This window comes from Mirounga leonina, unplaced genomic scaffold (assembly GCF_011800145.1).
Source record: "Mirounga leonina isolate KUSES-001 unplaced genomic scaffold, KU_Mleo_1.0 Mir_127, whole genome shotgun sequence".
NCBI lineage: Eukaryota > Metazoa > Chordata > Mammalia > Carnivora > Phocidae > Mirounga > Mirounga leonina.
The window spans coordinates 9,978,572-9,991,897 of NW_023270316.1; the positions used below are offsets into that span (position 1 = coordinate 9,978,572).

Here is a 13,326-nt window from a genome sequence, read left to right on the forward strand (position 1 = left end):
TGAGTCAGAACACAGTCAAGTTCACTTACTGCAGAGAGAAGCAAAGGAGAGGGAAAGTAGCCTAAGGAAGTTAAGTTTACAGTCTCCATTAGGGTTTTGTTCCCACTTTAGCCTATGACTTGCTGGCTCAGATACCTAGCTGGTGGCAGTCCAGACTAAGTTGGAGTCACTCATGTCCATACCAAAAATCCACTATCTTGCTTCATGATATGATGCCCCTTTGCCATTTAAACCACACGGGTATGTGATGAATTGATAAAGAAGATGTGGTGTATATGTATGTGTGGGGGTGTGTATAATGGAATATTACTCAGCCATAAAAAAGAATGAAATTTTGCCATTTGCAATGACGTGGATAGACCTAGAGAGTGTGATGCTAAGTGAAATAAGCCACTCAGAGAAAGACAAATGACATATGATTTCACTCATATGTGGAATTTAAGAAACAAAACAAAGGAGCATGGGGGGGAAAAGAAAGGAACAGAGAGGCAAACCAAAAAACAGACTCTTAATAAAGAGAACACACTGATGGTTACCTGAAGGGAGGTGGGTAGAGGGCCGGGTTAAGTAGGTGATGGAGATTACAGACTGCACTTGTTGTAATGAGCACTGGGTGTTGTATGGAAGTGTTGAATCACTAGATTGTACACCTGAAACTAATACTACACTGCATGTTAACTAACTAGAATTTAAATAAAAACTTAACAAAAAAATAAAAATAAAACCCATGGGTATGTGTAGACATAAGCGGTACAGATAATGTGACCCTTAAGATACTAACCTGATTGCTAAACTCTTGTCATTTGACTACTTTGCTAATATGAATGACTTTTAATAAAAAAGTCACTTTAGATTTGTGCTTGTCTTTTCCTATTCTGTCAGTAAATAAGTAAACATGATTTGAGGTGCAGGAAGGAGAGAGAAAGGCACATGAAAGATGCTAGCATATTTATCTTGTTCATGGAAAGATTTGGATCTTGGTAACTTTACATTAAGCTTGGCATTTCAGCAATGACGCAGTGGAGTGGGCCCTGAGCCAGGTTAACCGGCATTTCTATGACATCATTTTAGCATATTTACGATCTGCTTACAATGTGTGTCCTTCTTACTAACAATTAACCTCGTAAGACAATTATGAGGACAAGAGCTCTGCAAAGAAGTTGCATTTTCTGTCTCAAACCCATCACAACGTGGGGAGAAGTAGTGGGGGGTGGGAGAGATGACATGTGTTCCCGGGGCTGTCTCCCACTACTTTTTTATTCTTCATCTATCATCAAAAGGGAATGTGTTTCTCGTTCCCTACAAAAGTCATCCTCTCGTTAACTCAGTGTTTCTTTTCATGTGGTTCCCTCTACCTAGAACACATGTTTTTCAAAATTACTTTCTGTCTAATGCTACTCTGCCCTGCAGACTCAATTCCAGCTTCACTCACTTCATGAAGCCTTATTTGCACCCAAATCTCTTTAGAAAACAGTATCTTCCTCTTCTCACTCTCAAGACACTCAGTCCCCTTCCCACCCCATTGGTCACATCTACCACAAATCCTTAGTGCAGGGAGCAGTAAACTTTTTCTATAAAGGGCTAAACTGAATATTTGGGGCTCTGTGTGGGGGCCATACACTCTCCACAGCAACTATTTAACTCTGCCATTTATAGCAAGAAAGCAGCCATATGCATACAAATGAGCTTGGCTGTGTTCTAATAAAACTTTATCTACAAAAAAAGAATGCGGCCTCCTGATCCTTGTTTCCTTCCCCTGGCTTAGCACAGAGATACATGGTAGGGTGGTCAGTAAATATCAGGTGGATTAAACGTTATAAGCAACACCACTCAGGAAAATATGATGCATTAACGGGCTATGTGCTATCGTATGATCATACATTGAATACATCCATTATGCGAATATAGCACAATGGGCAGCCCTATCAATATCTAATAACATCTTATGTGTCCAAGAGGGGAATCATAGGGTTCTGATTAGCTCTACAACCTTAAAGCTTAGACAAAATGATGACATTTTGCCTCGTTGGTTTTCTATTAAAACGGAAATCTGCAGAGTATATGGTTTCCTGAAGATTATGGCTGAGAGGGGCGCCTGGGTGGCTCAGTTGGTTAAGCGACTGCCTTCGGCTCAGGTCATGATCCTGGAGTCCTGTCCCTCGGCAGAGAGCCTGCTTCTCCCTCTGACCCTCCCCCCTCTCATGCTCTCTCTATCTCATTCTCTCAAATAAATAAATAAAATCTTAAAAAAAAAAAAAAAAGATTATGGCTGAGAGCCAGAGCAGATTGTTTCCCACTAGAAGTATCTGGTTTGCATTTTTATATTGAATAAAATCAAGCAAATAACTGCTAGAGCTCCACACTACCTCCTTCACTGTGTGTTTAGTGTTTTAATAGAAATAAATATATAACTGTAGTAACAAAATTGTCATAGTTGTCACACATTTCATTTTAAGCTCACTTAAAGAAATTGGGATGGAATTCAGGTCCAATTTTCTATTTTCATTTCAAATAGATTTTGACAATATTTGTTGCAGCTCTTCCTAGGAAGTTTTCGTAGCCAAAGGATCTCACTGGTTTTCAATTTACCATATAAAAATTATGCAAAATGTAATAAAAACTGTCTATCATTTGGATCGATCCCTATCTTTGACACAATATGTTCTGTTGCCAGAGATAAAACATTTAAGCAAGATCGCTGACTGTAACATAAAAAAAAAAATATATTCATTCTGTCTTGGAAGATACAGTTTTCTGGACCACAGACTAGAAAAACCTCAGGCAACTAAAAAAAATACTAAATCTGTTACTTTCCACTGAAATATCTTCTACCATCTTTTTTATAAAAAACATACACAATTATTAATTTCACTTTCTGAATTTCTTCCTCTCCTCTAGGTTCTATTGAATATAAAAATGGCAAGAAGAAAGGCAAGGTAAAACAAAGAAGGAGAAATAAGGAACAGGGCCAATTATTTACCCACTGGACAAAGGAGTCCCTGAATAATCATCTTGTATGAGGCTGCCATTTCTACTGAGTTTGGCTCTTTTCAAATCTTTTTAGCAATTCCCTTCAATCTATGCAAATTATGCCTTTAGTTTAGCAAGTGCTGCTTCCTCATATGAGTGAGAGATTTAACATTGGATTTAATCAGGACCTTCCAGTAAGCCACCAGTTCTGGGCACCTGCACCTTTGGTCTCCTTGAGGACAGAAAATGTCCCAACACTCAGAGGTCCCAGCACCTCATGAGGACATAGAGAAAGGATGCTGGAGGCACCATATTTAGTTCTCTCTGGATCCCAAACTTTTTGTCTCCACCCTACCTTTTAAAAAGTCAAAATAAATAACATCTACATTCCTGAGTTTTTGTGAAATATAGGATGCATATACAATTTAAGACATTCTAGTAAGTTTTTCAGAGTACAAAGAAAGCAAATAATACTCTTCCAAGGGACCTTCTCCTGTTGTGGGTCATTCCATGACAATAGAACAAATAGAAGCCATGGCAGAGAGCACTATGAGTTCAAAGTGTGCTCAGAAATCCATGGAAGACCGCCTGAGGATCCACAGACTGATTTTTCATCATTTAATATGACAAAATACAGATTTTTGTTTCTGGCATGATTTACCAATTCATTGATATTCTCCCTATTTGGTGCATCACTAAAAGCAGCACCATTCCTTCCAGATAAGGAGGAGTAAGACGTTAATTTCACAGGGTCATTTCTTCATCTTCTTTGGCTGCGGTCCTTAGCAACTATGTTTAAAATGCCACAACTTAGTGCATGACTATTCCAGAGTCTTCGAGTACGGGTGGATGCGGTAGATCTAAGATATACTTAGAATTGAGTAAATCTGAATCCTACTTGCTGTCTCGAAATATTGTGGGAAGAACACACAGGGCTCCCTTGTCACTTGAAAACTCTGTGCATTTTCCACTGCAGCTAACTTACAATGAGATATTTAATTAGGCCACTGAGAATTTTAAAATCATAATCAAAATCACAACAGGCGGTGTGGTGCTTAATTTAAATGTTTGGAGATCTACTTTCTTGAAATTTTAAGTCTACAATCCTATATTGTTTGCAATAGGCACTAGGTAGGACAGCAGATCTCTAGAACTTACTCATCTTACATAGCTATGGCTTTATACCCATTGAACAAGTCCCCATTTCCCCATTCCCATCCCCTGGCAACCACCACTCTGTTTTCCGCTTCTGTAAGTTTGACTATTTCAAACACATCTCATGTTAAGTATCCCTAACACACACACACAACATACACACACACACACGCAAAGGGAGGCATGGATATGTTCGTGACCTTGACTGTGGTGATGGCATCATGGGTATACACAAACTCATCAAATTGTATATATTAAATATGTGCAGTTTTTTGGTTTATCAATTATACTTCAATAAAGCCTTAAAAAAGTTTAGTAAAAATATAGAAAGATCCTCCCCTCCCAAAGTTTTTTAAATTCACTGGAGGACTTCCATTTTTTAAATCCATTTTCTCTGTTTGAAATAATAACATCTCTGTGTACATGAATAAGAAAAATAATGATTCAGTTGTCAAAAAATCAGAGTAAAAATCACATAGCTTAAAAAAAAATACATGAATCATGGGAAACTTCTCTGATAAATAAAACAAGAAAATTTAAAGATGTGCTTTGCAGTAAAAGAGATAAATTATGGCTGTAATTGAAAAATCTCCAGATGGTGGGAATTTGGCATGCTATTATTCTTTGAAAGTATGTTCCTACCTAAGGGAATCGAACCAACTTGCTTAATTCATTAATTAAAATGTACTAATTGATAAAAATGAGGACACAGTTTCTATTTTCTAAAAGCTACAATATTAAATAATTAGCCTCAATTTATCATTCTTCCTCCACTTCCCACCTTCCCTTGTAGGAGTACATGCTTATGTGTGCTTAAGGACTAAAACATACCCAATACCTCTTAGAACAAGTCTGATAAAAGAAAACCAAAGGGCACAGAGGACAGGTAACAAAAGCATGTGAGATTGCAGACCAAACAAAAAGATGACTTAGACACAAGGACAAATGATGATGAAAGAAGGCAAATACAGCAAACACAAACCTCTGAATAATAATGCCTACAGATAAATCATTTGTTTGATGATTATAGAAGTCAATGAAAGGAGTTTGATAAATGGTAAGCTCATAACACTAAGCAAAATGTATCAAGAAAAGCTGAGTATTGAAATTGTCACTATTGGTGGGCGAAGGGAACCCCTGTTATGCTCCTGGTAGGAGAGTATATTGGTACATTTTTTCCAGAGAATATGATTTGCTTGCGCAATTTTTTTTATTGAAAAGCTTTAATATATTGGTAGGCATTTAAATGTACATCTAACCAATCCCCCCTCCCCCCCCCCCAAAACCCTGTTTGTTTCTCAGGTCCATAGTCTCTCATGGAGAACCGATGGGCCTTGTAATTGCTTTCCTCACTCATGTAAGCACAGCTGCAGCTGTCATTCATGAATGGCAAAACTAATCCTTTATAAGTTTTCATATTGGCCATTTGCTTTAAAACATCCAAAGCCAATGAATTTGCAAAGATAGCTCTGTGAGAAAGGAAGGGTCTCCGACCACTGGTCCAAACACTGGACCAGCTCTCATAAATCCCTGGTCTTCATTCTCAGAATTCTCATATTTTGTTATGATTCCCTGGGAAATCACTCCATTCATCAATACCTCCATTTTCCTGCGAGGAAACTGGAGAAGCTTATTATTTATCTCTAAAGTACTTTAAAAAGCTTAAATGAACTATAAAAATAATAAAAAGTCTTCTAATTCCGTACATAATATTCAACGCCTTTTTAACAAAATAAACTTTAAATATGTCCCATTGCTTAAATATGGTAACTAATACATTAGTGAATCTCTAGAAAGGTAAAAGACAAATATGTGTTTGTCAGAGTTATCAAAGGCTGGTATCCACAATAATTAAAATCCACCATAATTTTCTTATCCTAACACCATATTAAAAAATTTAGGGACAAATGAAAAACAACTGGTAATATATAGTGATTTTCTATGTTTGAGAGATACTTTATAGGCTTTTCTTATTTTTCCATCATAAATTTGTTATTTTTAAACAATGAATGAATGAATAACAGTAGTCTGAAGGACACTGATTTTTAATCTTTGTTCCTTTAAAAGCGTGACAGGCTTACTCAAGCTCTCTAATGATGATATTTATTAATGCAGGTAGAATAGTAGTTTCCATGTGGGGCTGCTGGTGAAAAGCAGTCAAGTCAGAAATAAAATTTATGAAATGAAAATTTCCTTCTACCCATACCCTAACCTTCTACTTTTAATCAGTAGGGATACATAGCAGAATATGGGAAAATAACCTATGATACAAATAATCTCGGGGACTTTGTTTTCTATGTAAAGAAAACTCTAAATAGTAAAAAAGACAAATGGTAACAAATAACAGGAAAGATGTAAGGAAACTGGAACCCTCATGTACTGCTGGTGGGAATGTAAAATGGTGCCCCCATTTTAAAGACAGTTTAGGTATACCTCAAAAAGTTAAACAGAGTTACCATAAGACCCAGCAACTCCATGTATATGTATATACCCAAGGGAAATTAAAACACATACCCACACAAAAATTTATACATGAATGTTCATAGAATATTATTCATGATGGTCAAAAAACATAAATAACCCAAATGTCTACTAATAGATGAATGGATAAATATTTGTGGTATATCCACACAAATGAATATTATCCAGCCATCAAAAGGAATGAAGTACATGGATAAATCTTGACAACAGTATGCTAAGTGAAAAAAAGCCAGAAACAAAAAGATCACATATTTTATTATTCCATTTATAGGAAATATCCAATTAGGCAAATCCATGGTGACAGGAAGTAAATCAGTGGTTTCTAGGGGTTGACGGGAGAAGAGAATGAGGAGTGACTGGTAAGGCATGCAGGATTTCTTTTAGTGGTGATGAAAATGCTCTGGGATGAGATAGTGGTGAAGGTTGCATAATTTTATAAATATACTAAAACCCACTAAGTTGTATACTTTAAAAGAGTGAATTTTATGGTATTTGAATTATATCTCAATAAAAAATTTATTTTTCAAAGAGAAAACTGCAACATAAATTAAATTTCTGATCTAACATTCAGGTAAAAGGAAGTCTTTCTCTTTTTCCTCTTTCATGAGCAAAATTTGTAATAATTTCAATTATCAGTTCCTCCAAAGGCATATTTCATATTAACTTTGCCATTTCCATGTGAGAGGTGAAAATGCATTTCTTACTTTGATAAATAAAAAACAATGGAACCAGCTTTCCTTTAGATGAATTCTTCTTTCTCTTCCAATTTGTACTTGATCTGGAACCAAGAGCACACCCGAGGCTATGTGCCTTCTAAAACAACATAAGCTTATTCACAGCTGTCTGTTTATAGGATGCTTTTTCAAAAGCCAACAATCTCATTGCAACGTTAATGAGTTTCAGAAATGTCGGTGGACAGTTAAATGGTCTCATTTGGAAAATTTTGAGCAAATATCCAAACTTTTTCTTAAAAAAGTATACTCTTAATCCCATTTATCTATTTCACTCATCACCTCCACCCCCGCCCCTCTGGCAACCACTAGTTTATTCTCTGTAAGAGTCTGTTTTCTTGTTTCTCTCTTTTTTTTTCTTTGTTCATTTGTTTTGTTTCTTGAACTCCACATATAAGTGAAATCATACGGTATTTGTCTTTCTCTGTCTGATTTATTTCATTTAGCATTATACCCTTTAGATGCATCCATGTTGTTGCAAATGGCAAGATTTCATTCTTTTTTACGGCTGAGTAATATTCTATTGTGTATATACACCACATCTTCTCTGTCCATTCATCTATTGATGAATGCTTAGGATGCTTTCATATCTTGGCTATTGTAAATAATGCTGTAATAAACATAGGCATGGATACATCTTTTTGAATTAACATTTTCATATTCTTTGTATAAATACCCAGTAATGGAATTACTGGATCATATAATTCCATTTTTAATTTTTTAGATTTTTAATTAAACTTCTGTTTTCCACAGCGGCTGTACCAATCTGCAGTCCCATCAACAGTAGACACAGGTTCCTTTTTTCCACATCCTTACCTACACTTGTTATTTCTTGTCTTTTTTATTCTAGCCATTCTGCTAAATGTAAGGTGATACCTTATTGTGGTTTTGATTTGCATTTCTCTGATGATTGAGCATCTTTTCATATGTCTGTTGGCCATTTGTATATCTTCTTTGGAAAAATGTCTATTCAGATACTCTGCCCATTTTTTAATCAAACTATTTGTGGTTTTTTTATTTTGTTTTGTTTTGTTTTGGTGTTGAGTTTTATAAGTTCTTTATATATTTTGGATACTAACCCCTTATGGATCTATCATTTGCAAATATCTTCTCCCATTCAGTAGGTTGCCTTTTTCTTTTGCTTCCTTTGCTGTGCTAAACTGTTTTGTTTTGTTTTTTTTAATGTAGCATTGAACTGACCTGAACTAAACTGAAATTGAACAGACCTCAAAGCTAAACTGATGGTATGAGTAAGAGTGAGAGAGAGAGAGAGAGTGTGTGTGTGTGTGCATATGCGAGACAGAGAGGAAGAAAGAGAGAGATTATATTTCTCCATGTACTTCCAGTAATGGAAATTGGATGTACTGTTAGTTCTAAAAAGACTAATCTTTTCTTATCAAGGCATCTCAGCTATCTGTTAAATAAGATACATGTGAACTGAATGCATTTGACTCACTCATAAGATTAGGAGGTGGGGACACAGCCTGAGAGCCCTCACTTACCCCTTCCAGAGCAAGGCAGATTGGAGCTTCCTTGGCACTTCCTGATGCTCTCCTCTGCTGACAGTGCGCAGGAACGTGGGTGCTCACACTTTTTCCCATACCAGCCTACTTTGCAGTCACATCTGCCACAATTACACTGCCCATGACCTTCACAATGAGAGTGTAAAAAAATATGAAAAAATAGACAATGAGGTCAGAATTAGTTTTCATTTCAACAGTGAATATCACAGATGAGCCAAGATCTTAACACCATATTAAACACTAAAGTGAAGGCACATTTATCTCAAGTTCTTAAATACCTGATTTATATTGATGGATCATGAGGGGTAAAGAAAAGCAACTACTCCTGATAAGATAAATGGGTTCGTAGGACTATAAACGTGAATCCATCAAAATCCGGGTGCACGTGATTGTATTGGTCTGCTGGGGCCTAACTGGAGTATTTGATGGATTTGGTAATTAATTCATGTGGAGGAGAGCCATAGGAAACTGAAAACAATTTGCTGTTGAAACAGGTCTTATCTTGTGGAGTCCCCCACACTTTTCATTACCTTTTTTTCCATATACTACATGCTTAGCCTAGGGACTCTTGCCCTAAAACCAATAACCTCTGTGGAGTTCACATTCCCTGAGGATCGATGTAGTATACACAAAAGAGGTCAGGAAATATATTAAACTTCTTTACACATGGTCACAGAGCCTATAACGAATTGTGATGAGTAGTGATATGGTTTCGCAAAAAAATGGCCTATGTTATCAATCAAATAAATGGGTTCAAATCCTGGTCCTGCTATCTATAAAGTAGATATGTCAACACATCCGAGGCTTAGTTTCTTAATTTTTGACTAAGATAATAATACATTATCTATCACATTTATCAGGAAGTCCATAATATATCTTAAAATGCTACATAAAAGTGAGTTATTGTTATTTTTATTCAAGTCCACATACGTAAACAAGTAGGAATAGAAAGAAAAGCAAGAAAGCCGAGCTTTTCTTAATTCCTAATCAACATTCAGATAGTCATTATTACAGATGCAGGACACTGTGGATTTCTAGAATTGCTGCAAAAATGCATGACACTTTTTTATTTTAAGTAGGCTCCACACCAAATGTGGATCCCAATGTGGGGCCCGAATTCTTGATCCTGAAATCAAGACCTGAGCTGAGATCAAGAGTTGAATGCTCAACCGACTGAGCCACATAGGCACCCCAAAAATGCATGAAAAAATTTTAAAGGAAGTGGAATTATATTTTCTTGAAGTAAACTGAGTATGATGTTAATGGATGAAAATCTCTGCTATTTTGTCTTTGGCATCTGATATTAACATAATTCATACAATATGGAAACTGTTCTTCAGTACAGACCAGCCCTGTTTTATCAAGAGTCCCTGAGGTTTGTGGGCAGATATCTATCTTTTGACTTGGACGAACTGGACAATCCACATATCGGGAAGCTTTTCACCATCTATTAACCTGGTTCTTCATGAAATAGATCATAAAATTATAGGTCAAAGTAGAGTGAGATATTAGGGATCAGTGAATCCAAATTTTACATTTAATGCTATGTTCAATTCAACATACATCTATTGATCCCTTACTATGCAACAGAGTCTAAACAACGAATTCCTGTCACCATTAATACTCTGCTTCGAGCTCATCATTTTAAAGGAAAAGAAAATTGTGCTTGCTAATAAATATGTATGACATGTCAATGTGATCATTGAAACCTTTAAATATAAGAGTTTTTATTATACTAGTTTAACTTATTGGCAATTATATGTCAGAGGTTGTTTGGCTTCGTGGCTTTTTGCCAATTTCCCAGAAGTTCCTACCCTTCTTCTCCATCCTCATGTAATTTAAAGCAAAATTTCCAAACAGAGCTACATTGCAAAGACATAGATACATAACAATTCTAAAACAGATTTCAACATTTCAAGTACAATAAATTTGGCTGTTTATAGAAGCCAATGGCTTTGAAGACAAGAGGTCTCATTCCCAGGACACTTAGATCTACAAGGATACTGGACAAAGTACAGAACATGCTGCCATTGGTGAGAGACTAGTTGATACTTTAACAAGAACAGTGAAAACAGTTATATTGAAGGGGGGGAAAGCTTTACTTTTAAAAGTTGCAAATAGGGCGCCTGGGTGGCTCAGTTGGTTAAGCGACTGCCTTCGGCTCAGGTCATGATCCTGGAGTCCCGGGATCGAGTCCCGCATGGGGCTCCCTGCTCAGCAGGGGGTCTGCTTCTCCCTCTGACCCTCCCCCCTCTCATGTGCTCTCTGTTTCTGTCATTCTCTCTGTCTCAAATAAATAAATAAAATCTTTAAAATAAAAAAAATAAAAAAAATAAAAGTTGCAAATAGCTCTGAACATTAGAAGAAAATATTCAGTAGGAAAGGATGCCAAGCAGTCCCTGACTACCCAGGACACCGCCACCACACACCCAGCATGCAACCCCGGTCCCCAGGCGTGGAATGAAGCAGGAGCTTCATTCTCCCTGCACAGGGAGAGCAGTGACTGAAGGCAGAACGTTCTCAACTTCTGTGGTTGGAATATAGGCTTCAGCGCAGCCATTAGTTTCTATCTCAGGTTCATTCCCATGTCAACATTTCAAACAAAACTCGTGGTGGAGTGAAACGAATTCATGGAGACTGTCAGAAGTTATGAAGAAGATTTTTAGAGTTAAGATCTGGTCCCACTAATAACAAAAGAAGTCAGAGGAACTGTGGATGCCTTGACACATTTTGGGGAAAAAAAATGTAGCTGCTCTAGAGCTAGAAGAAATCTCTGAAAGTCTCTCGCCATTATGCTCCAGATTCACTCTCTGTTTTCTATCATACTGGTTTCCTCACTCGGTTTTTAATCTCTATGCTTTCCTCCCTAAAGTTATGCCTTTTTTTCTATCTCTTCACTATTTCTGTGCTCTGATACAGGCACTAGGGGGAAAAGCAGCCTATGCGGTCCTCCACCTCTATTTCCTGTGTGTTTAGTGCAGCATCATGAACATTCTCAAGAATCAGTCCTATAAGTTTGTGCATCACCTCTAGGCATTGCCAGCTCCAACCACGGCTGGGAAGAACACATACAATGTGTCCCTCACTTTTGCCACATTGTGTGATGAGCCCTAACCTCCTGTGTCTTCTGCCTCAGCCTCAGCCTTCACCCCATCAAAGTCCCCTCGATAACCCCACTGTAGTCCATTGCTTAGGCACTGGAATAAATTAATGAGACAGTGTCACTGCTGTGATTGGCTGCCGAATGAAAGATTTTGCCTCTAAATAGGAAAGTGTCACAGTGGGAGAATATTATTTAGGTCAGGATGGCCACCGATCCTCCTCAAATCACCTGCTTAGGAGTCTCTTCTACACTCTGCCCTCTGAAGTCGACATCCATTGAACAAGTTTGGTCTGAGGAAAGAAGGGTTATTAAAATATGAATGACCTAAGTCAACCATCTATAATGAATGAAATTGCTGAGTCAGTGAATGCATGGCAACCACTTTAAATGGTGACAGCAGGGATATATACTGTTTCTTAAGGGTTTTATTGTTTTGGGAAAGTAGAAATATCTAAATCAAATGTCCTAGTGAGGATCACAGAGAAGCAAATGTGAAAGTAATAAAGTTTAAATAATTCTAGTCTAATAGGATTAGGTTAAAACATAAACATAACTTTTAACTTTAAATTTTACTTTTACTTTTATGGTAACGAAGATTATAGCCTCGTGTTCAAGTATATTTCAGAACATTACGGATCTCACTTTAAATGAAACTGTACCTTTTCTATAAAATCCTTTATGATATTTCATCAGTGGAATTAGGAAATCACTTAAAATGCATGGTATTGATATCAGATTGTGAAGCTGGCATTGAGCCTTTCAGGGAAGACAGGAAATCATAAAATGCAATTGCAATTTCTCTCCTGGAGTTACTAGTTTCTCAATTTCAGTATAAAAGTTATGCCAAAGAGGGAGAAAAGGGATCATTTTATAGGGATAAAATGAAGAAGATGAAAATGCTTGGTGTTGATATATAAAAAAGAGTTTAGAAATGGTAAGATCTGTTTAGCATGAAAATCTTTTCAACTGCCATAATATACTATAGCAAGTCTTTTCCAAACAAACAGTGAAAGATGCATAAAAGAAGAAATTAGGAGATTTGTGTCCTTAGTCTAAATACTAAGTCCACCTTTCTGGCCCTCATCTCATTTTATCTTTAAAATGACAGAATTAGAAGAAGTGAATTTTACCACACTGAAATTTCATACTTCCATGCTAGTTTGTCAGATAGATAGATAGATAGATATGGCCTCCAGGTGTTGATTTCATTGCTTCTAACAAGTATTCCTTTAAACTCTGTAGGCAGAGGATCAACAAATACAGAATGTTGTTGTTTATCCCTGATAGGAAACATGTGAAGAATGCACATTAGAGAATAGCTTTCAGAAGACCTATGACCTGCATTAAACACACACACACACAC

At 36.7% G+C, this 13,326-nt stretch overlaps 1 protein-coding gene across 11 annotated transcripts in view; it reads right to left on the reverse strand.

Moving 5' to 3' along the window:
- ITGBL1 (integrin subunit beta like 1) overlaps positions 1–13,326 on the reverse strand; it is a 338,383-nt gene that overhangs the window by 221,353 nt on the left and 103,704 nt on the right. For all 11 annotated transcript variants that reach the window (XM_035003091.1, XM_035003096.1, XM_035003088.1 and 8 more), the window contains exon 7: positions 8,840–8,986. In XM_035003091.1, coding sequence (XP_034858982.1) covers positions 8,840–8,986 — 147 coding nt within the window. The remainder of the gene's footprint in view (positions 1–8,839; positions 8,987–13,326) is intronic.